We start from the raw sequence: 26,621 nt of genomic DNA on the forward strand, positions 1-26,621 counted from the left end.
CCAGCGGTAGTTGATTGGTGGAACAGACTTACATCTTTTGTTGTAGAAGTTGATAGCCTAAATAAATTTAAGGCTAAGCTGGACAGGTATTTGAAACGAATGGAGGGGTGAAATCGGAGCTTTTTCTTTTTTTTCGGCTGATGCTGCATAAGCTTGCTTTCTTGCATCGTATGCCTCTATTAATGCCAATGTTAATGTATGCCATCTACAAAAAAGACATACACAAGCATGGAGAGCATCCTATTTGGCGTACACTATCAGAACTATAAGTGGCAGGTATGTGGTGATTTAAAGGTAATTGCTATTTTATAAGGACTACAAAAGGGTTACACTAAGTATTGTTGCTTTCTCTGCGAGTGGGAGAGTCGTGCCAAGGATATGCATGCGAGAAGATGAGTTGGCCTCGACGAAAATCATTTAGACCTCTGATAGATCCAAATAAAGCTTTGCTTCTGTCACGCCACATCAAACTGGGGCTTATGAAAAATTTCACGGAGGCTTTGGAAGTGAACAGTCCTGCATTCGCATACTTGCAACAGAAATTCCGAAGACAAGACAAGATTAATGCAGGCGTTTACATTGGTTCACAAATAGGGCAACTTTTCAAAGACAAACAGGTCAAGTTTGTCCTTATGATAGCAAGAAATCAGCACGGAAAGCCTTTTGAAATGTTTCAGCTGGCTTTCTAGGAAATGTTAAGGCTGGCAAGATCTCATTACTTCTGACAAAAAACTCGGGTGCAACATGCCATTGAAGATGCACTTCTTGCACTCACAACTGGATTTCTTCCCACCAAACTGTTGTGCCATCAGTGACGAACATGGTGAGCACTTCCACCAAGACATCGCAGCAATGGAACAAAGATACAAAGGCAAACGGAGGCCACGTTAGCCGATTAGTTTAGATGGTGAAAAGGTATGCTCCCAAAGCTGGATACAGGCGAACGGTGAAAAGATCCCATGTTCGGTACAGGTATGATCGTAGCTACATCTTACTGCCATATAAATAAAAAAATACCTTGTATAAATATAAAAAAACGTTTTTTGAAAACAAGAGCCAATATGCCATTTTAAGCACTATTTCAATGTTTAGCACTCCAAAATCTATTAAGTAAACTTACTTTCATGCCAGTAACAAGATATGACCCAAAATGTTTTGTTCAGTGTCATCTTAGCTAACAACAAAAAAGTATGCTAACCAACATAATTAGAACTTTCAAGCTATCTGTTTACCACAATAAAAATACTATAATTTCACTGCCATGCACAACACTACAAGTTACTATTTACGAGATACGATAATTGCACCAAATCACTAATACAAAGGCTCTTTGTATTGGTGATTTGGCACAATGGAAAATTTTAAAATAAGCTAACGAACTGACTAGGACTATTAAAACTATTTATTGAATTGAATTTAATATGTTAATTAAGTAAAAAAGGCAAAATTTTTCAAAAAACTTGTTCATTTCCAAGAGTGAAAAATTCTTTGCATAGGAACGCATCTTTGAAAATAATGCACGCACACATGCACACATAATAATAATAAATTCTGAGAGTGAAAGAGATAGGCCAGTATTGTCTATTATAGGGGAGCAGTACAGTATTTGTTATATGCACATGCCATTAATGGTTAGAAAAAATTAATTTCAATAAAGACATGTACTTGTCTAGAAATCTGAATTTTTTTGAAAATGATTACTGAAACAGCTGATTCTTTCTTGTAAAGGACAAGGTGGGACTGAAGTTAAATAAGTTCTCATCCTCATTCTTACTGGAGTAAGGATGGGGATTACTTATTTAATATGGGAGAACTTGCTTGGAAATTAGCATTTTAAGGAATTGGAAAGATTCTGAGGTTGGTTTGTCACAATGGAAAATGAAATGTAGTATAGTTTTTTCAGTGGATTGAAATATAAGATTTGGATTTGATTTTTGGTTTGTGATAGAAAAAAACAGGCAAAAGAACAGAACAATTGGGTAGTTCAGCATTAGTTAAAAACAAGAGGGGCTGTCTACTATCACATATAGCGAGTTGTCAGAAAGGAAACTGGCTGCGCAATTACAAAAATCAGAAGGCAGACCACAGGATAGTAGCTTGCTTTGAAATCTTTTTTTTTTATTATTATTTTTTTTAATTTAAATCAGATTAAGGTGCACACCTCCCCCTGGAAATGGCATACGAAGCCAGAGGGTTTCTTGCTAATGTACAAGGAGAGTAACATTTAAGAGATTGTCTCAGTTCAACAGACAGTAATTTTTTACAATATTACATGAATGAATCATTAAGAATACATAAATGTTATATGAGTGAATATAAATAGATAAATAGTCAAAGAATATATATAATTAGTCTAACAGTCACATGACTAATACACCAGGAGAGTGACATTTAAAGAATAATCTCAATTCAACGACATAGTATATGATAATATTATATAAATGCATATTATGAATATATAAACAGGGAAATAGTCACATGAGCAATTGGTTAGGACCTTCTTTTGCCAATGTCGATCTGGTAGTTGTTTGGCAAGATGGTGTATACATGCATTTTTTGTGACAAACCCAATCAGAAGACTTGAAGATGAGCTGCATTTCTCATGGACTGCTTATATGAGTCCATAGATGACTCATATAAGCTTGTATATTACTTGTGGATTACTAATGGAATCCATAAGTGATATACAGTCACAATACTAAAACCAGTAGGATTTTAATATTCTGCAAAAGTTTGCAATTTGTGGATTTTTTTCACTTTAAGAATCATTCAAGTAAGGACAGTAGGACATAATGCCATGGCAAAGATTTGTTCCCATTTTAGTAATGGAAAAATTTAAATTCAGAAAGAAAAAAAACTACAGGGTGCAAGAGAATCAAAAGGTGACAAGGCTATTAAGAATAGCTGAAAAAAATGCCATTCATCAGAAGATCTCTTGGTATCAAGAGACATTTAGTGGGATGTACTGATTAGTAGCTATTTACCAAGATCATGGACGAGTTAAGAAAATATAGGATGTTTATAGACTTAAAAGCATCTTACTATTTTCTTTTAGTCTGGAAAAGGGAAACTACAAAGCCTGGTTGCTTTATCATGATGATGTTGCACTATTGTATTCCTGGATGCTTGTACAGAGTATTTTTGACCAAACACAGACGAAGTTTTGCAATCCCTGTACTTTGCCTGATATCAGGCAAAGTACAGGGATTGCAAAGCAGCCATATCAGGCAAAGTATCCTGTACTTTGCCTGATATGGCTGCATTTGACTCTTTTTTTTTTTTTTTTTTTCTACACTGCCAAAAAAAAAACGTAAAAGGATATCAATTTAATGATGTATGAAGAATGATGGCTTATTAGGGATTTCAAAATTGCATTTCCAGGAGTAGCAAAATTGTTGAGTAAGTTCTAAATGCATTGCTTCAAAAGGAACACTATTTCAATGGGAATTAAGCTGCCATCCCATTATCACTATAACAAAAATTATAACATAGTCTTTATAATTTTTAAATATTCTTCATATTTTAAATCTTGATTAGTCTATTTAATGGTCACCAAATGTATCAACTAACCAGTTTTCTTCTTGACTACTCACTTTGGAAGATGGTCAATGGCTTTCTAACTCCTGAACCAGTGCTTGTGTCTTGCAAGATTCTTTGCTTTCACCCAGTCTTTTACTCCTGTATATTATTGATATTCTTCTGGAAATCTATCCATGGTTTTAGCATTAGTAGAAGCATATGACGCAAGAACCCAAGCTTATATAGCATCATCCAAAAAAAAAAAAAAAAAAAAATCCTTCCCAATTTCATCCATCCATTAACTCCAAATGATTTTCTAGTTCTGCCATGAATTTATTTAAGCTGTCAACTTCTACAGATACAGATGGAAGTTTGTTCCAGCAATCAACCACCCTCTGGCTAAAGGCAAATTTCCGCGCATCTATTCTACAACTGTCTTTCCTCAATTTGAATTTATGTCCCCTCAGGCGATTAATCTGGGCAAGAGGAAGAATCCCATCAGCATTGAGCTTGCTCAAACCATTCAAGTTCTTATACACCTCAATCAGATCAACTCGCAAATGCCTAGTCTCTAGACACTGCAATTTTCAGAACTTAAGTCTTTCTTTGTAAGGCAACCCTTTGTTCCATTCACCAATCTCATTACCCTTCTCTGTAATCATTCGAGCAGCTCTACATCCTTCCTAAAATGAGGCCTCCAGACCTGTATTCAAGGTGTGGCCTGACCTTATACAAGGGGATAATCACCTTATCCCTGCTAGAAAAATTCCTGTATATCATTGACAAGACACCATGAGCCATTCTTGCAGGCTGTCTGCACTGCTCAGAAAACTTCATATCTGACTGCACCCCCAGGTCTTTTTCATTCTCTACCACCCTGAGTGTAGTACCACACAGTTGATACATTACTCTGCTATCCATATGCAGTACTTTACACTGCTATCCATATGCAGTACTTTACATTTGTCAATGTTAAACTTCAATTGCCACCTCTCAACTTTTCCGGATCCTGTTGCAGTAGTGTACTATCATTAACAACCCTGCCAACCTTCGTATCATATGAAAACTTAGACATTAACACTGATATACTTTCATCAATGTCGTCGATAAATACAGAAAACAACAATGGGTCCAACACGGACCCTTGGGGGACCAGACTAATAATATTAGTCTACGAATAGCAGTGTCCATTGATTACCAATCTCTGCCTTCTCCAACTCAGTCATCCCTTTATCCATAGCAGCAACTTCCCCTTAATGCATACTGCTCCAGCTGGTACAGTAGTTTTCCATGTGCAACAGTATCAAAAGCTTTCCTGAAATCCAAGTACACTGGACTCCCGCTAGTCCGAACTAATTGGGACCGAGCCCTGTTCGGATTAGCAGAATTTCGGATTAGCCGAATAACGTACCCCAGATTTTAAAATTAATAAGGAGTGAGTGACGTTGATAGCTTGAAGTAATGCTTCAGGAAATCACAAGCTACCTTTGATGATGATCATTAAATCAGCGAAGCCGAGAGCGCTTTTAAAAATATGAACATTAACAATCTTCCAGTTCATTACAAAAGTCAAAAAAAAGCTTGGATGAACGGACAGCTTTTCATTGAGTGGTTTCATAATCAATTTGTCTCAGCAGTGAAACGTTTCAGCAATGAAAATGATTTGCCACCTCGCGCCATTCTCCTCATAGACAATGCGCCATCCCACCCAGACGTTTCCGAGTTTACATCAGGGGATATAAAGGCAGCTTTCTTACCGCCTAATGTAACACCGTTATTACAGCCCATGGACCAGGGGGTGTTACAGTCTATCAAGCTTGCATACAGAAAGAAATATCTTTGGTCCTTGATAGAAGATAACACCAATTCACTTTCTTTACATGAGAAAATGAAACAAGTGAACTTAAAAGATGTTGTATATTGGGTTGCTGAGCTGTGGGAGAGTGTAACCGGTGGCAAAACATAGCATCTTCTAATCGATTTTCATCGTTACGTCAAAAGAAATTAACAGAGTTTGTTACTTCTGAAAAATGGCTTTTGTTCCTGTTTTGGTGTATAAGTATTGATCTGTAGTTTTAATAGGCCATGTCAAACACTGATTTATTAATTTTGTATTAGTACAGTACTACAATAAAATACAATTTTTTTGTGGAATTCTAAATGTCTTTGTACCATTTAATACCATTTAAATTTAACGTATTTAACATATATTTTGCGAACTAAAAAATTTCCTCTCCGCTGACCGAAACGTGTTCGGATTAGGCGGATGTTCGGATTACCGGGGTTCGGATTAGCGGGAGTGCAGTGTATATGATATCAAAATTATTTTTTGCGTCCAGTTCCTTTGTGACCTCATTGTAGTATCCAATAAAATTGGTCCGACAAGACTTCCTCTTAACAAACCCATGATGTGTCTGAATTATAACTGCTGTCTTGTCTAGATGATCTTGTAGTTCTTCTTTAACCAGTGCCTCCATTAATTTCACCAGAAAAGAAGTTAAACTAACAGGTCTGTAATTACTTGTGTCACCCTTTCATCTTGCTTTGTGAATTTGAAGATACATTTGCACATATCCAGTCCATGGGAACCTCCCCTGAGTACAAGGAAGCTCTCATAATTGTCTAAGGGTTTGCTTACTTCCTTTTCTGCCTCCTTTAATATATATATGGCACCTCCGTAGCCAGGTGAGCAGGCGCAGCAGTGCGTAGCACACACTTCTTGATTAGACCGGGGTTCGAGCCCATGACCACCAAATATGGAGGATGTGGAAAGGTCAGGAAATGACCACCGCATATCACCGGAGCAATGTGGCCTTAGTTGCTAATGCTCCTAAAAAAACCAAATAACAAACAAACAGCAAACCTTTAATTTAACTGGATGGATCTCATACACTCCGGGCGCCTCCGTAGCCAGGTGGGAAGGAGCAGCAGTGCGTAGCACACGCTTCTTGATTAGACCGGGGTTCGAGCCCGTCACCACCAAATACGGAGGATGCGGAAAGGTCATTCAGGGAATGACCACCGCATATCCCGGAGCAATATGGCCTTAGTTGCTAATGCTCCTAAAAACCAAATAACAACAACAACCTCATACACTCCAGTTCCTTTCTTATGTTTAACTTCAACAATTTCTCCTCCACTTTGCTCTCAGTTATTAGAAAATCATTTTTAGCTCCTTGCCAGAGTTTGATAAACTTCTGGCAATCCCCTCCCTGAATAACTTCTGATGTGTGAATGTAGATGCAAAATACTCATGCAGTTTGTCAGCTACCTGAACCAGGTCCTCAACAATTGAACCATCGATATCAAGTGGACCAATCTAATTCATCCCCTTCCTTCTAGAGTTTACATCAGTAAAGAAGTCTTTGCTGTTTTTCTTTGCATCCTTTGCCAAAGATTTCTCATAATCTGCCTTTGCCTGCCTAACCTCCTTTGTGACTTGATTTACACACCATCTTATATCGACCATAGGCTTCTGTGTCACCTGATGATTTATATACATCTCATGCATTTTCTTCTCTGCTACGAGTCCCATTTGTTCATCTGACATCCATTTAGCCCTAAACCATGAACAGTATTTCTTAGTTGGGAAAAAAGCCTAGTAGCTTCCAAGGTTACTTCATTGAATGCTTCCCATGTAGAATTTGATGTTGGTAACATCATCAGTTGGTCCAACTGTATAGACTTTAAATACTGTCTCAGACCTCCGTAGTTGCCTTTACGAAAGCAAAAACCCTTCCCTTTACCCTTGATTGTAGTTACCTCTTTGAGTAAATCCCACTTCAGCACACTGTGATCACTGCCACCTTGTTGTTCCTTTACCTGCAGATTCTTAATGCATGAAGAATCACTGCTGATAATTAGATCAAGAGTATTACTCCCTCTGGTTGCCTCTTGAATTTGCTGCTGTAGAAAACAATCATCCAATAAATCCAAAAAAGCTTTGCTAGTGTGCAAGTGACCAACCCAGAGGTCCCAGTCAGTATATGGGAAGTTAAAATCCTCCATTATAAGACAATATGATTTACTGGCCCACTCTGTTTCCTGTACAGTTGTTCATTATACTCATCAGAGTCATTAGGCCTATAACACACTCCTACTCTCAATTTTGCTTTTCCAATGCTTATGTCACACCCAGGGCTGTGGAGTTGAAGCTGGAGCCATGGAGCCAGAGTTTTCTAAGAAAGGAAGGAGACAGTAAGAAAAAAACTGGCTACTCGACTCCATCTAATTTGGTCAGTCATAATCATGAGGTTGACACATATGTTATATGCTTTGCTGCTTCATGGTGTAGTTTCATTTTCCTGTTCTTTTTGTTTACTATATATATATTTTTTTTTTTTTTAATGTCTATACCAGTGAGTGGTTTTCGAATAATACACATTTTATTTTTTCAGAAATGTGAAATGTGTAGAAGCTCTCTATAATGAACAAAGGATCTAGAACAAAGTCTAATGTATTCAAATATTTTATGGTCACTGAAGGTGATAAATAATATATTTGCGCATGCCAAGTGAAGACACTGATCACAAGATTTTGACTTGTGGAGCAAAAATTAGTAAAACTTTGACCAGTAAAATCAGTGTTTCAAGATATGCCCAACATAGAAGCGAGTACCTTTATCAACTACTGAAAGGCATTCTGCAAGAGTTTGAAATAAGAAAATAGCACGTATTGTGCGTTGTGACTGATAATGCCTCCAACATGTCAAGTACCATTGAGAAGTTAAATAAAGACCAAGAGCGAGGTGATTCAATAACAGATGATGAAAGTTAGAGATGAATCAAGTGGTGAGACTCCAGAATTGGAACCTGATGATGACGTAGAAGCAGAACTAGATTTAAGTGACATCTTGAATGAAATTTCAAGTCTCTCGAAAGTCCAGCACATAAATTGTTGGTGTTCATACTTTCCAGCTGGCAATTCATGATGGCTTAGGAAATAAACATGCAACTGCTTTTGTAAGTATGGTGAGACAGGTTGTACTAGCTTCTAAAAAAGCCAAAAATAGAAGTAATAATTAAATGACATGCTGGAAAAGTAGCAATTTTGCATAAAGCTACTAGGTAGGGTAGTACCTATATGATGATGGACCACTTACTGGAACCGAAACTCATGGCATGGACAGGTACCTGGAAGCAGCCTTCCTGGTGATCGCTGCTTCTTGGTAGCTAAATGGTCAGAAACAACTAAACAACACACACTCACTATGCAAACACAGCACTACAGTCATTTCTGGCAATTGTACAGTTGTTGTTTTTTTTTTTTTTTTGTTATTTGGTTTTTAGGAGCATTAGCAACTAAGGCCATATTGCTCCGGGATGTGCGGTGGTCATTCCCTGACCTTTCCGCATCCTCTGTATTTGGTGGTGACGGGCTCGAACCCCAGTCTAATCAAGAAGCGTGTGCTACGCACTGCTGCTCCTTCCCACCTGGCTGCAATTGTATTGTACAGAGTTTTGTATATCATCACAGAGAACCATGGCTGAGATGAACTAACTTTTAGGGGCCGCCTTGCATAAGACACAACACATGTCCACGTATCCTTATACATACATACATATCCTTATTGACATGGCCAGCCCTGACAGAAGTAATGTGGGACCAGGTGCAGAAACTTGTTTTACCAACCACATACTACTACAAAGAAAATTCAAGGTGAAGACTTGACTCCTGGTCAGCTCCTAAAGGAATGGAAGCTTCTGATCTACTGCCTCTCCGTGATATAGGGTACCATAGTTGAAGGTGTCATGACCTCCATGGAAGTTAAGGAAAAATTTTTATTGGAAAATGATGTGATATTAGCTAGCGTTTATGTTGATCTCAAGTACAGATGTTTATTAACAGATGGACAACAAAGGAAAGCAAAGGAAGCTTTATGTGATATAGCACTCAGAATAAGAAACCCTCAAGAATGCCCAGCCCCGGGAGATAAAATACAAAGCAATCTGCCATCATCATCATCATCTAATACTAATTCTGAAGATTAGTTTGAATTTGAAAAGATTATTGACAAACAGCATAGCTCGAAAGACTGTATACTGGAATTAGAAAAAGGCATACCACATGTTACTCCTATTAGTACATTGACTAAATTCAAGTTAGAAGTATGTGTCCCTCACTGAAGTTGGAAAAATTGATCATCAATAAAAGATGTCAGTAAAATATGCAATATTAAAGTATGCTAAAATCATATGAGATGTTGCACAACTGGTGTTTGCATTGCCCCCTACTCAAGCCAGTGTAGAGCATTTATTTTCAGCTGTAAAAATCATTAAATCAGATTTGAAACCATCATTTAAAGAGGATTTGCTTGAGGCATTCTTGTTCTTAAGAAAAAACTGCTATCCATAATTAAAAATTAGAAAATTCAGTTTTTAAGGGAATTAAAGTTAATTTGCATGTTTTTATATGATAAATATAAGTCAATGTTTTTTCCTATAATGCAATAAGTTGTTTTCAATTCATAATTCATTCATTTTTGTTCCTTTTGTTCATTAAATTAAAGGTCAAATTAACTGTGTATTTTTAGCCTATAATTAGCATTAGCATTAGCATTAGTAGAGGCATTTGATGCAAGAAAGCAAGCTTATGCAGCATCAGCCAAAAAAAAAAAAGAAAAAAAAGTAACATAAATAAATAAAAATAACCACTTCCACTTCACCCCTCTGTTCGTTCGAAATACCTGTCCAGCTGAGCCTTAAACTTATTTAGGCTATCAACTTCCACGACAAGGGATGGAAGTCTGTTCCACCCACCAACCACCCGCTGGCTAAAGGCAAATTTCCGCACATCTATCCTACATCTGTCTTTCCTCAATTTGAATTTATGCCCTCTCAGGTGATTTTTCTGAGCTAGAGGAAGAATCCCATCAGCATTGAGCATGCTCAAACCATTCAAGGCTTTGTACACCTCTATCAGATCACCCCGCTGGTGCCTAGTTTCCAGACACTGTAATTTGCAAAACTTAAGCCTTTCTTCGTAAGAGAACCCCTTTGTCCCATTCACCAATCTAGTTGCCCTTCTCTGTACTCGTTCCAGCAGCTCTACATCCTTCCTGAAATGAGGCCTCCAGGCCTGTATACAGTACTGTATACAGTACTGTTTACTATATACAGTACTGTAAAAATTACTGCCTGTATACAGTAATGTAAAGATCATTCCAACAGTGTTTTCATTTGTCATTTGGGCATGATCATTGCTCACTTCAACAGTTTAAAACTAAATCAAGAATTTGAAAAATTAAAGGAGCTGGAGTTGTAGTCACAGAATTTTCTTCTGGCTCCACAGCCCTGGTCACACCAAAGTGACTCAACACTGCACTGTCCACCCATGTCAACTGGATGCACTTCCTTAGATTTTATGTGTTTCTTAACTAACAGCATAACCCCTCCTCCTCCTCCTCTCCTGTCCTGTCTTTCCTTCCTGTACACATTGTACTCCCCAAATTCCAATTCTGCATTTCTTATATCTGTGTGACACCATGTCTCTGATATCTCAACAATATCTGTCTTTGATGTTTTCAATAGCACCTCAGATTCATCAAATTTATTTACTACACTCCTAGCATTGGTGTACACACAAGTATAATGCACCTGTTCTTTATTCTTAGCTACCCTAACATGGCCCATGTATTTACTTGCCCCGTGATGACTCCCAACAGTCACTGAAATCCCCAGAAACTTGGTTTTCAGTCTATTGCTCATTCCAATAGAAGCAGTGCAAGAATCACTTTCACCTTTGCCAGTGGCTACTGTTAACCTATCTCTCCATGTATCCCCCAAAGCTAGTAGTTTTTTGACCCACCTAACACTGCCTCGATAGCATCTACAAATATTCTTGCACCCTTTCTATTTAAGTGTATCCCACCCCTGTAGAAGCAGTCTCTCCTGTTAACAGCACAGACCAGGCTGAGAAAAATTCTACCCCATGAGCCTTGTACAGTCTCTTCAGGGCCGAATTGTTTGACAAGACTCTTATCATACACTCATTCCTATCGTGCCTTGGCAGAATTGCAGACACTTTCAAATTAAACCCTAACATGTGGCTTTTTTTCAACACTGACCTGTACTTATTAAGTAATTCTGTCGTTTTCCTGCTCAATGTCATTAGTGCCAACATGTACAACAATATCACCTTTTGTGCCCTTGAAAGATAATATCTGCTCTACAACATCATTAAATTTTGCACCGGGCAGACATACCCTGGTCTTGTTCCACCTATCTTTTTTGCATAATATTTTTCCTGTTTCCCTGACAATAGAGTCACTGACAACAACTAGTTCCTGTGGGACCAGCACATTCTGCCTTGAGGATTGCCACTGTGCTGCCTGATGATCAAGTGGAAGCTCTGGCGTTGATGTGGGCAGCTGGGAGCTTGATGTTTCCTCCAATTTACATCCTTCGAGGGCATTTACCCTGTTCTTCAAGCTCTCATAAAGGACCATAACAATGCTGAGTTGGCACTTAACTTCTTCACGCTCCTTACATCGATCACACAAAAGGACATCCCTCTTGGCAATATCATATCTCATTCCTGATAGATCCACAAACCTCAAACAAGCAGTACATTTTAAAAGGCAGTGATTCAGAGCACAACCCCCCCCACCGAGTTCACCCCCCGAGCCACAGCACTCCCACTACCTTGAGCCTTTTGCTTTGCTGCTCTGGACTGAGGCATGATGATTTCGATTCAGTTTCAATACAATTAAAAATATTACACTAAACTTATATCCCAGTGCAGTAATAACACTATATATATATATATATTTTTTAATATCGAGTTTTTCCTCCTACCGAGTTAATGTTATATGAATTTCGTATCTCCTATCAAGTTTAAGTTGTATGTATTAAGTTATAACATTACATTTGTAAAATCTAAGTAGTTATAATAACAATGAAAATTAATAAGGTTAAAAAATTTAATTGATTATACTATATTATTTATACTATAATATACTTGATATACAATACTATACTAATGCAGTAATACATATTCAGTTCTATAGTTTTACGTTACCATAGCGATTAGAGTGTTAAATTAGTTATATCCTTAGCTAAATACAAAAGATATATGGCCAAAAAGTGATTAAAACCTTTAAAATACTTATTTATTACAATTAAAACCCTACTATTCTTCTGATCTACTAGTTACACTACGATATTCCCTGCAAAACACTGATATGATAGCTGTATGTAGCTAGTTGTAAATTACAAAAATCGCATGCTAAATTTAAAAAATAAGCTAATGAACACTACTAAACCGATTTAATCTATTTGTAAAACACAAATTAATATGTTAACTAATCAAAATTATGATAAAATTTCAAAGAAAACTTATCCTCGTGCAGCAGCAGCTCCAGAAGTCCATGTCTTCACACCTAAAGTCTCGTTCCCCGACTCCAACATGTTTTGTGATCATAGTATACTACATTCTTCCTTCTAGCTTGAGAAACCCTTCTCTTTACAGCCAGTGTCACTTCTCGAATATCCATCACTAGTTCCTTATATACTGATCTACAGTTGGTTCTCCAGTGGTAAAAGAAAAGTTAATTTCAATCCTTTTAAAACTGCATTTTTCATTTATTTCTCATTGAAAGGAGTCTGCTGAACCCATGCTCATCTTCAGCACATGCAGTGGGTTTTTTTTTTTTTTTTTTTTTTGGTTTTTTTTTGAAGAAATATCACAAATATTTCTTCAAAAAAAAAAAAACACCAGGTTTTTCTCTTTCACTCTTGTAATTATTTTAATTTTTATTCTAAACAGCTTCTGCTTTTGTACACATCTATCTTCTTTGAATATTGTTCCCATATCCAGGATGGTATCCCTAAAACCTCCCTGAAGTTTTTTCCAAAGAGGGCAGTCAAGTAGGAATTGACAAAATTATTGATTGTTTTGGACTTTGACTGTTAAACTGGATGCAAGCACTAGAGTAGTGTATATGGTCATTAGCATCGTGGGTCTTTTTCTAAACCTAAGATGTTAATGATTTTTGCTTCTATTATCTGAGTAGAAAGGCAACACACTATGTATGTGCCAAAAATAATCTGACATCCCATCCTTACTTTTCCTTCTTATTAAGTTGTTAAATGCAGTTGTGCACAACTCTCATTGACTCCCATTGTTTCTAGCCAAAAATATGTAGACAAGAGTAAGAGGGTTGGAAAAATATGAAAACTAAGTACAAGCTTAGCCAAGACCATTCAAGATTTATACATCAGTTATTAGCCTTCAGAGAAATGGAACATGTCCAGAGCTCACCAACCACAGAGCATGAAGCATTTTGGAAATTTTTAATGTATTACTTAATAATTGTACTGTAATCAAACAGTATATGTAGGGAAAAGAAGAAAAAGCCAGAGTGAAAACAATGCTGAATGATACCAAAATTTGGCAACACTATTTGGGACACAACATTCCAAGGTCTTGCAACACCAGCTTAGTAAAGTTCTCCTTTAGAGTGAGCTGTGATTATTATTATGTTTTTTTTTTTTTTTTTTTTTGGCATTATTCTGTGATGGTGTTGATCCACTCTGAGATTAGAGTAATTGCAAGATGGGTTTGTAGGAGTCTAGAACATATCTTGATACAATATGGCAGCTTCCAAACATTTTTGAATTTTCAGACATTTTGAGCTAATTATTTTAGCTCAACCAATCATCATGGAAAGGATTATGTGTAGGGAGGATCACTTCTGCTAATATATGATCATGGTTGAAATAAAAGCCTATTTTATTTCAACCATGACCTCTTTGCCTCAATCCAATCCCATGTGTGATTGGATTGAGGCAAAGAGGAGATTTAGCTGATTATACTGTCTGTTCACTGGCATGGATTAGTATGCAGGTGAACAGTTTTGCTTATTGTGAAAGAATGTTTATGATGAGCAAAATGGGATGGGAGGTTGAAATCTCCAATGAGTATTTGTACAGCTTATGGGTGTAGATAATTTATATTATCCAATTTTCTATTTCTTTGATAATCTCACATGTGGTTGGTGATGGAAGGTTGCCAGTGAAGATATCCATTATAGAGATGTTTTCTGATTATAGAGCCATTTGGACCTAATATTGAGATGATTCACTAGATTCATTTAAAGGAGTTGTTAAAAAATGTACTCCATTGCCTTGCTTATCTTTCTTCTAGGTAAATGCTGCACCAAAACCTACAGGAGAAGCAACAGTAGTATTCTGCTGTTCAGGTTCCAGCCACCTTACAGTGACACAGCGAATGTCAACACTTCCAGGTGGAAAGATTTGTGTGTTTGTTTTAATTTTATTACTTGGACTTCATCTGTTTTGGGACCAGGGGTGGCTCATTGGTAGGCACTGCGGAACTGCAGCACCCCCAGCTTTTTAAATCTAAATATACAGCAGTCAACAGAGTTATATGAAATTTTGTGAAGAACAATGCAATGCAATGAATATTTTTATTAACAGGTCCCGCATATAGTATACTCATCCTCTATTTCCAATAATCATTTTAATAATAAATGAATAAGAACACGATTATTTTCAACTTTGAAGTTTAACCGTAGGTGGAACTGTGTGCTATGCAATTCCACATTTAGGCCCCAGTGATTGAGTCAATGCTTAGTTGGCAGGTTGCCAATACACATTTGTTAGAGGTGATAAAACAAGTCAAAGGAACTGCAGAATGAGCGGTGCCCATTTGAACAGTGCACAAAACTTGAATGAAAAAGTTATTAATCTATTTTCAACAAATAAAAACCAAAGAATGGATTTTATTTTTAAATAATATTTCGAGATTACTCAAGTCTGTTAATGGCAAGTGTGCAGTTAATGTTTTGTAGTATTTGCTTAATATTATTATTATTACCATCTACGTCTACATGTATTATAGCCAAGGCAATTTAATGTAAAAGAATGATTGACCACTTAAGGAATACTAGTTAGAGTACACCTGAGTTGACTTTTAACTGAGGACTGTTAGAGCTGTTATCCTAATTTATTAGGATGCTGTATAGAGGTTATCACATATATTGAAGTCATGTTCAGTCTGCCGGAATTTGAAAGAGGGAAAGTTGGTTTTGGGTAATTAAGATATGACTTAATACTCGGCCACTAGTAAAAGGGACAAATAATTACTCCTTATAGGTTAGTCAGAAGGATATCTGACTACTGTACAAATTAGAGCAGTACAGTATTAAGGGAAAGTTGCTACAATGGATAAAAGGGTGGTTGAGTGGGAGAAGACAGAGAGTGTTAATCAATGGATACTGCTCTTCATGGACTAATGTTATTAGTGGAATCCTCCATGGTTTGGTGTTGGCCCCACTGTTGTTTTGTATATTTATCAATAGTATTGATGAAAGTATATCAGGCTTAATAATTGAAGTTTGCAGATGATACAAAGGTTGGCAGGGTTGTTAATGGCAGTAATGACAGTGTGCTACTGCAACAGGATCTAGAAATTTTGGGCAGATGGGCTGAGAAGTGGCAACTGAAGTTTAACATTGGCAAATGCAAAGTGTGGTAGATGACTTTCATCAACCGGTGAAATACCACCACTTTGCTTATTGGAGGCTTGAAGTGGTGAAACCCATGTTTAGTCTCTAGAGCAAAGTTTCCGGCATCCCCCTCCCCCCATACTTCTCCTTCAACCCATGCACGGTACTAAGTACTATAGGTTTTGATACCTTTCGTGTTTGGGGTTTTCATTAACAAAAAAAAAGTAACCCCAGAGAAATATGCCAGTGGTGCAGTATTGCACTTAGGGTGGTAGAAAATGAAAAAGAGAAAAAGACCTGGGAGTAATTGTGTAGTCAGATACAAAGTTTACTGAGCAGTGAGACAGGCTGCCAGAGCAGGCCATGGTGTATTGTCAGTGATAGAACAAAGGGGGTCCCCTACCAAAAAAGGCTTAGATTTTGCAAATTGCAGCATCTGGAGACTAGGCACCTTCGAGGTGATTTGATTGAGGTGTATAAGGCCTTGAATGGGTTGAGCAGGCTTCAATTCTGATGGGATTCTGCTTGTTCAAATTACAAACCTGAGGGGGCATAAATTCAAATTGAGGAAAGACAGTTGCAGAATAGATGTGTGGAAATTTGCCTTTAGCCAGCGGGTAATTGATTGCTGGAACAAACTTCCATCTGTCACTATGGAAGTTGATAGCTTAAATAAATTCAAGGTGAAACTGGACAAACTTTTAGAGGGAATGGATGTGTGAAATTGTTTTTTTTTTTGACTGATGCTACATAAGCTCATATGTAGCTTATGTAGCATCTTTCTTTCTTGCTTGCTTTTTGCCTCTACTACTACTACTTCATCACATGCCTCTACTACTACTACTACTACTTCAAATTGCTTTGCACATCAGTTTAAAGGAATGCTCTTTTTGCCATCAGCTGATTGATCTCATGTGTACATTCAGTGCCAGCTTTATTTCAGAGACAACTTGCTTAGATAGAGGCAGTATGTAGTAGTAGTAGTAGTGGCATGTGATGCAAGAAAGCAAGTGTATGAGCTTATGCAGCATCAGCCAAAAAAAAAAAAAAAAAATCACCATTGCCTCCAAATGCCTGTCCAGTTCCTCCTTAAATTTATTCAACCTATCAACTTCCACAACGACAGATGTAGTTCAAACCTCAACACAAGACTCCTCATGTTGTGTTACCATAGCTTGAAGTTATGTGAAGGTTGATATAGCAGTAACAGTTTCTTCACTTGTGTGCAGAGAGCTATGAAACATTACAGCATGAAACAGCTTCTTGTTATGTCTAGGTACAGGGTTTTTCCACCACAATATAATTCTTTGGGATGGCTAGAACTATGGTGGCAGAATTTTTGCAATTTTGTGTGGACAGCATGTTTGACCCATTATCTGACAGATTTCTTGCTTCTTTTCCACATGATATTGTGAGGAGTCAGCCAGATTGTGAGTGCATCATGAGACTTGTCATGAGATATGTGATTACAAGACATTAGGTTTGCCTTTATGCATTATCAGCACTCAAATATAGCATTAGTAGTATGAAGCACATCTATTGCATTAAAACCTGAACATTCATCATGTATGTAAGCCATAAAAAAATTTTCATTTTATTGCATTTTCAGGAAACTGTACCATTTGGTGATGGCGTAATACGCACTTTGGATACTTGTATTGGCTATGAAATATGTGAAGAGCTTTGGAATTCATGTAGGTAAGTTTACAAACAAATATTAAAATTCTTAAAACTAGATCTGCTTTTCTTGCTCTTTTTACCAGCCATTTTTCATACTTAGCCTTCATCAGCTTAATCATTTCTGTGGTTCTTACATTTTTTTTTTTTTTACCAGCACAAGATCATATTTTTATTGTATATTTTTCTTTAGAAGTGTGTGCTCACAAGCAATTTGCATATTGTGAGGGCTAAATAATTCACAGGGAAACCCTACTGCTTCCGTCTGAGATTGGCTAATTACAGCCTTGATTCTTCTACTGCTGGGGCACCTCCGTAGCCAGGTGGGAAAGAGCAACAGTACGTAGCACACGCTTCTTGATTAGACCGGGGTTTCGAGCCCGTCACCACCAAAATACAGAGGATGCGGAAAGGTCAGGGAATGACCCCCGCATATTCTTGATTGAAGAGGATTTAAATTCCTCCAGTCATTGATAGGAATCAAACCCAGACCTCTCCTAACAAGTGGCAGATTGTGCTGACTGAGCTGCCATGAAAGAAAGTGGTACTGTTAGAGAAAGTGTAACAATGCCACTGTTTTCGGGTGCACTGTTACATTTATAATTGTCATATACTTTTCAGTTTCATTGCTCTATAACTATTCCATGTTATATTGTTTAATGATATACAAAGGGAGTTCAAAAAATATTTATATTCACCCAGAAGCAGTTGTGATAGAAGGTTGAAACAAACACCACGTATTACACTTTTTCAACATAATCACCAGACAAAATGATGCATTTTTGCCACCTCTCAATTCCAGAGGTCACTTTTGTAGATGTCCTCTGACTGTCCTTCAAACTACAACTCAGCAGCAGAAATCGCTTCATCAGCATCAAAGTGTTTTCTATGTAGAAAGAACTTCAAGGCAGAAAAGCGGAAAAAATCTGAAGGTGCAAGGTTGGGGAATAAGCAGGGCACACCTGACAACAGCATGCGAGAAATGTGCAGGGGCATTATCGTGGAGCACGTGCACACCTTTTGAAAGCTTTCCCCATCTTTTTTCTTTTATAGCAGCATGTAGCTTTGTGAGAAGGTTGGAATAGTTAATCTGAAGGTAATCTGTTAGTATTACACCATGCTGATCCAAAAAAACTGATAGCATCACCTTGCCAGCACTTGCTTGCACCATTGTCCTCTTTTGGAGGGTAGTGATTCTGCATGCACCATTGCCCTTTTTTGGAGGGTAGTGATTCTGCATTGTTTTGGCATTTGTTTAAAAAAAAATCCTCTTGTTTTTTCTGGCACATTTCTGCCCTTTTCGTTCTTCTGGTAAGAAGTCAGAAGGAAGTCTGGGAGATGTGCTCCACAGACCCTACACTGATTTAGATCTGCAGCTAGTTCTCTGATGCTAATATGTTGATCTTCCAAGATTAATGCCTCAATTTTTGGCAACACTCTTCTGTTACAGCATTTACTGTGCATCCTGGGATTTCTTCATCATTTATGAAGTTCCTTTCACATTTGAATTGTTTATACCAATGTGCAACAACACTGGGCAGTCTTCTCCATATATAGTGATCATTTCTTTGTAGATTGGTTTAGGTATTTTCCCCTGCAGAAAGAGGAACTAAATCACTTAATTTAGTGCTGCAAAAAAAAAAAAGAATGAATCATCAAATAGAAACAAAAATTTGTGTGGTTACTATAGAGATTTCAAGGTATCAGAAAAAAAAATTTCATCTTTTTATCACAACTACTTCTGGGTGAATACAAATCTTTTTTGAATCTCCCCCCCCCTCCCCATACATATATTTTTCCTTACAGCATTTTTAAAGTTATTCTTCATCTCAACCATGTTCTCCCTCTACACATTGTCTTCCCAGTTGAATAGAGATCATGTAGTAGCTTGGATTGTCCTATTCCACATTTTCCTGAGATTAAAACTGCTGCCTTACTTTTAATGACAGAAATGTCACTTGTCATCATCTGATAGATGCCAAACATTTTTTGTAACCAAGCAGCTCTTTATACTTTATATAAAGCTTTCTCCAAGTGACTGTTCTTGTTTAGTTTTTTTAGTTAATGTCAATACAAGTAGTTTGGTTGATGAGCTGTAAGTAAGGTCTGGAAAGGAAACTTGCCTTTCTTTTCTCTTTTTTACTAACCAGCTAACCTCTGTACTACTTGACCACTCTAGTGGCCTTCTCCTGATTGGGCCAGTAAACTAGAAGGATAAGTAAAAAAAAAAAAAAAATGGACTGAAAAAAATGAAACCCTGCCATGTACCTTGTAATTCAAGACAAATCTTTAAGTATGCTGTTACTCTTTAAAGTACAACCTACCTGGAGAATCTAATATGACCTCCTAAAACACTGCAAAGCATAAGATCAAGAAACTTATTAGTCAATATATGAAATGAGCAAGAATCAGATCAGCTAAAAAAACCAAGAGCTTGGGAGAAATAAATAAAAAAAAGGTAAAGTGCAGCCATTATCAACCCACTGCAGGGATGGAAGCCTCCTCAACAATTCATGCTGAGGGAAAATGGACCATAATCTGCCACGCTGGTCCATTGCGGGTTGGCAGATCGACTGTATTCAGCAGTCAGGGGCTTGAACCCCGGTCTACTCAAAGAGTGTGTGCTACTGCACTCCCGCTCCTGACCACTCGGCTACGGAGGCCTATGATGGGAGAAATACTCAGAGTTTATTCTTGTGCAACCTTCAGTACTTCTTGATGTGTGATTAACCAAGTGGAATATCTTTAATCTGTAAGAGGAAGAACTGCACACCACAGAAAAATACATATAAAGTATGTGCTTAACCAGGTGAGACAACATTTTGGTTCCTACTTGGAACATAATCATCACTCTTGATTCCTTCAACCCTCCAATATGTATCAAAGCAAGATACCTTAATTGTCCTATAAGACCTTACATTCCTAACCCAACTTATGTTTTTAATGCCAAAAGTATGGCCATTCTGAAAATGTCTATTGTGACTTTGCCATTTGCACTGCATGTAGTTGACATAAATAGTATCATGCAGACTGTTCATCAGACCAACTGAAATGCATGCACTGTTCACTAGGAATTGCCCTATTGGAAAACTGAAAAGAAGATTCAGCAATATAAAATAACCATAAAATAACACAGACATTTCTTTGTCTCTTGATACATAACCAATTTTGTTATGTATCAAGAGATAAAGAAATCATCAAAGATAAGACCATTTTTAAACACACTTTTGCTGAAATTGTTTAAAAACAGAAACCTCTTTTAAATATAATTCACCTCTGTAGATCTGCTGCTTAAACTTCCTTGGAAGAGGCAGAAAGAGTAGGGGAGGCAAACCTAAAGATGGAAATCATTAAGAAGTACAAACTTTCTGAAGCACACTCCAATTGAGTATAAAAATCTTAACAATGCTATTAGCTCCTGTGGGACCAGTGCATTCTCTCCTGAAGGTTGCCCCTATGTTACCTGATGATCAAGTGCAAGCTCTGGTATTGATGTAGGTAGCTGAGAGCTTGATGGGTTCCCCAATTTAAGTCCTTCGAGGGCATCTATCCTGTTCTTCAAGCTCTCATAAAGGCCCAAAACAACGTTGAGTTTGCACCTAACTTCTTCACACTGCTTACATCGAGCACACACAGACATTCTCCTTGGCAATGTCATGTCCTATCCCAGAAAGGTCTGCAAACATTTCATAAGTTGCATGTTTCTTTGCCGACCGGGCTGGCCAGGTGGGTAAAGTGCCTGCCTGGCAACCCAAAGGTCGCGGGTTCAAATCCCGCCTCGGGCTTGGATCAAAGTACTGAAAAAACCTTGGGAGGTGCATTATGGCCACAGAAGCCGATGCACAACTACCAAAAAAAAAAAAAAAAAAAGCATGTTTCTTTAGGCTGTGAAGCATTGGAGAATCGCCCTCCTTTGGTTCTCCCCCGAGCCAGAGCACTCCCGCTGCTTTGTGCACGTTGCTTTGCTGCTCTAGTCTGGGGCATGATTTCTGTTTAAATACGATTTAATTAATTAACAATGAAAATTAATAAGGTTAATTAATTTAATTGATTAATTTAGTATACTATACTTTGACCATACACTACTATCCTAAGCTAATGCAGTAATAAGTATTTCGCTATATAGTTTTACGTTATACCTTAGCTATCAATTGTTGTGTAATATGTGACAATATATTTTTTATCTTGTGCATAAAATGCGTTTTTTTTATTATGCTTGCTTTTTTCTTTTTCGATATCTATACTTCCTCCTTTTGCTTGTCTCATCTTTCCCCTTTGTCTTCTCCCATTTCTCTTTTTTTTTTTCTTTTCTTTTCTCTTCAACTTTCATTAATAAATAGCACATATTTATTATGGTCATTTGGTGCTTTCTGTCTATCAGTGGCTCTTATCCATAAATCTTCCCCTCTTTCTTCCTTTTTCCTTTCGTGCTTCATATATATATACAGTGAAACTTCTCCTAACGGACACCTCTCTTTAACGGACATCTCTCTACAACGGACATTTTTAAATTCCCCAACTCTCCTCTATTGGTTTTGACGTGTTTTCAGCTTCTGTCTAGCGGACATTCTCTGTAACGGATGCTGACAGGCAATCTGCACTGTTTCGTTTAGATTAGCACTTAATTTGATCTCCCAATAACGGACAGCGGGCGAGCTCACCGCCCTTTTTCTAGGAACGTTTCTTCCACATATTGCCTCAATCGTGTGTTTATTTTCTATTTCCGATTCTCTGAATTTTATCAAGGTTTACGTCACAGTTCTAAACCCTTTTTCAAGAATTTTAAGGCATGTGTAAAACTTCTGATGAATTCGGTGTGTACGGGGGGGGGATTTTTTCGGCCTTTCGTCTTTTGAGTTTCAGTTTTCAGTTTTGTTCAGTGTCGTGTGAAGTGCACAATGTCTTCTCGTAAACATTTAACTTTAAAAGATAAAGTCGAACTCATTAATGCGTATGATCGGAAAAAAATTGTGTTCACAATCTTGCTGCAAAATTCAAAATCGGGAAGATGCAGGTAAGCGACATCCTAAAGAAAAAAAATGAACTGCTCAAACAATTTTGGCAACACGTAAATGATCAGGTTCAAAATTCATTCCCGCAAACTGTTGGACTTCAAATTGACAATGTTACGTATGAGTGGTTTTGTCGTGCACGTGCTAAAAAAATTCCCATTAATAGGCCTATTATTAGGGAAAAGGCTTTGGAGGTTGCGAAATCTATGGGAGTAAATGAGTTCAAAGCTTCTGTGGGATGGCTAGATAAGTTCAAAACTTGGCATAAAATTTCTTGGAAAACTGTAAGTGGTGACGGTGGATCTGTTGATACTGGGGTTGTAACAGAGTGGACCGTCAAATTGGAAGATTTATGTCGTGATTTTGAAGCTAAGGATATTTACAACTGTGTCGAAACAGGGTTGTTTTTTTAAAGCTCTTCCTGAAAAAACAATGAGTCTAAAAAACGAATAGGGCTGAAAAATTCCTAAGGAACGTTTGACTGTACTATTGTGTACAAATATGCTGGGAGACTTTGAACAACCTCTTGTTATAGGAAAACCACAAAATCCTCATTGTTTCAAGGGCATAAAGTTGAATCTTTTGAATGTTGACTGGAAGTCTAATAAAAAAGCGTGGATGACACAAGATATCATGAACGAATGGATAAGTCACTTTAACCAAAACATGATTCGTCAAAACAGAAAAATTATTCTTTTCATGGATAATGCTGCATCTCACCCACACATTGAATTGTGTCATTCAAATCGTTTTTCTGCCACCAAACACATCTGCAGAGTGTCAAGCCCTTGGATCAAGGGATAATAAAAAATTTTAAACTTCACTACAGAAAACGTGTTTTAAGACATCTCATTGCAAACATGAACGATGTAACATGTGCGAGTGACCTTGCAAAGAAACTCAGCATCCTAGATGCAATTCAATGGATTTCTTCTTCAGTAAATGCAATTAGAAAACAAACTGTCATGAACTGTTTTGTAATGTCTGGCTTCTCAAACGCAAAAATTGAAGTTGTGAACAGCAATGTGGAGCACCAAGAAGAAAAAGAACTTCAACATCTATTGATAATGTACGATACTTCCGCTACAAGTGACCCTGCCTACAAAGATATAGACTCGAACCTCACTACAGAAGATGGTGCTCTAGATATCAACGACATTATCATTGATATTTTTCAAGAAGTTCCTCATGAGGATGAAGAAATGGAAGGAGGTCATTCTGTTGAAGAACATATTAACGACGAACCGCCGATGAAAATAGAAGAAGCGCTCATACAAATAAATCGTTTAAAAATGTTTTTCGCTGCTGAAGAAGATACCGAAGGACTTTCGATGGTTTCTTCACTCCAAACAAATGTTAAAAACAAAATTATCAGCCGGAAGAAGGTGCAGAAGAAAATAAGTGATTACTGTATGTATTTTTCTTAAGATAAAGTCATAATATGCATAGCACAATTGTATGTATATTATTTACAAAAATATTGTGCAAAATTTGTATATAATTTAATTTAATTTTACATTAAACGTTTAACGATTTTTCTTTATCTCTTATGTATGTAATTGTATATTATTTACAAAAATATTGTTCAAAATCTCTATATATTTTAATTTAATTTTACATTAAACGTTTAACGATTTTTCTTTCTTTCTTTTTGTTTTCTCCCTCAGACTTCTTGTTAGCGGACACTTCTCTCTAACGGACACATTCTCATTCCCCATGGCTGTCCGTTAAAGGGAAGTTTCACTGTATATATTAAAACATTAATTTTAATATCTTTTTCCTAACTTTTTATCTTTATACTTTCTACTTCTACTTTTTCCCATTCATAAAGCTATTAGTACAATACGAGGGTGATATGAATGTTATATCTTACTCTCTCGCTATCTCCATCTTATTTTTATTATTATTTACACTTTTATTCCTTCCCTATCCACAGTTCACTCCCTTGTCTTATACCATTTGCTTGCATTAAATTTTATATACATTTACTCTTTAAATTATATATTCATATTCTCATTAAATTTATTCTAATTTGCATCATTTGCTTATAACCACTTATTTTTGCATCTAGTTTTTTCACTATAAACACTTATTTTTTATTTTTCTATTTTAATTTTATTACCACTATACTTCTTAATTTATTTTGCTATAAAACATACACTGCATTGGGACTACCTTGTCCATATTTTGTGAGTTTTATACTACTTTACCACTTTTTTTATCTCACTCAGTTTTATTCTTAAATTTGCTTATCTTCCACGGGTATGGACAAGTATAGAAACACAGTCCTTGATACATGATCAGATGTAGGGCTTACAATACCGGTAAAAATCTTAATACCGGTATTTCGGTATTTTTAATTTATGAAACTGGGATACTGGTATTAATACCGGTATTCCAAACACAAACATTTTTCTCAATAAATTTTGATGACAATTGGTTGCAATAAAGTAAGTAAAAAAACAAGTAATGCAATTACTTGAATTCATGTTTTAAATAAACTTTTATTGCAATAATAAATATTGTGAAAAAAATTATTAAAATACAGTTATTCTAAAAACAAAAAAATACATATTTTTACTGCAAAGTTTAGTTATGTTTAAGCATCCACACTACCTGTCTAAAAAAAGTGAGCTCTTAAGAAACATAAGCAATCAATAGTATGATCGTTTAAAATGGATCTAATTTTGGTACATACAGTATTTGATTAGTGGCAGAAAACGCCCTTTCGGATTCTATTCTGGTACTATTGTACTGAGATAATTGTAGACGATCTCAGTCCATATTTTCTAGGCTTTGAACTTTTTTAGCAAAAATAGTTATTAAAAGTATTTCATTAATTTCCGACTGAAGCTCGTCTTTTAAAATCTCATTGGAGTCAGGTAATTTCTTATTTTGGAAAGAATTTGCGGAACACTGATGTTCTGTTCCATGTTGGTCTTCCATGGTTGAATTATGTTCATCATCTTCTGAAGGAAAAAGATGTTTTATTAAGTGAAGTATAATTTTCACTATAGTATCTTTACTGAGTCTAGGAGAGAGCAAAGAGTGGGGATAAGGAATAAAGAAGAGTGCAAAGGGTGCAGTTAAGGAATTCTTAACATATATAAATGCAAAGAACAGAAGGACAAATCAGATTGGATCCTTATGTAATGGATGTGGGATAGTATTAGATAACATAGCTGAAGTGTCAGATGAACTCAACAGTTACTTTTCATCGATATTTACATAAAAAAAAACCCTTTGTGTCAATGAGATATTATGGAAGTGAAGTTGAAAAATATGTAATTAATGATGTTGAAATTTCAAATGATTATTTAATGAGAACTTTTGCGCCTACAGGCGAGTAAGGCTCCTGTGGTTGATGGCTTATAACCTATAATCTTAAACGAGGCGGCAAGTGAGTGCATTGAACCATTAAGGCTAGTTATGGTTCAATGCACTCACTAAATTGGAACATAAAGGTGGTTCTAGGAGTGTAACAGAAAATTACCAACTGGCCAGTCTAACTTCAGTAGTAGGGAAAATCATGAAGGCGATGATCAAGGGTGGAATTCAGGATCATTTAGATGGAAATGGAATTCTGTAGGATACACAGCATGGTTTTGTAAAGGGAAAATCATGTTTAACAAATCTGGTTAGCCATTTTGACAGGTCACTCGTGAGCTGGATTTAGGGAATAATTTCGACATTGTTTATTTGGATTTCAGCAAAGCATTTGACTCTGTCCCACATGAATGGTTACTTTATAAGTTGGAGCAGGCTGGAATCATAGGGAAAATCCTTAGGTGGATAGCATGATGGCTTGAGGGCACCAGGCAGAGGGTTGTGATAAATTGGTTTTTCCTCAGATTGAGTTAATGTAAGTAGTGGGGTTCCCCAAGGATCAGTATTGTGACCACTGTTGTTTTTGATTATCTTAAATGACATCTATGGAGGGTGTG

The 26,621-nt window shown here is 36.8% G+C and overlaps 1 protein-coding gene across 1 annotated transcript in view; it reads left to right on the forward strand.

Moving 5' to 3' along the window:
• Nadsyn (NAD synthetase) overlaps positions 1 to 26,621 on the forward strand; it is a 370,732-nt gene that overhangs the window by 115,371 nt on the left and 228,740 nt on the right. Inside the window, exon 7 of the mRNA XM_090382985.1 lies at positions 17,598 to 17,686. Coding sequence (XP_090239111.1) covers positions 17,598 to 17,686 — 89 coding nt within the window. The remainder of the gene's footprint in view (positions 1 to 17,597; positions 17,687 to 26,621) is intronic.

Source organism: Mastigoproctus giganteus, chromosome 10 (assembly GCF_048544385.1).
Source record: "Mastigoproctus giganteus isolate SK-2022 chromosome 10, ASM4854438v1, whole genome shotgun sequence".
Taxonomy (NCBI): domain Eukaryota; kingdom Metazoa; phylum Arthropoda; class Arachnida; order Uropygi; family Thelyphonidae; genus Mastigoproctus; species Mastigoproctus giganteus.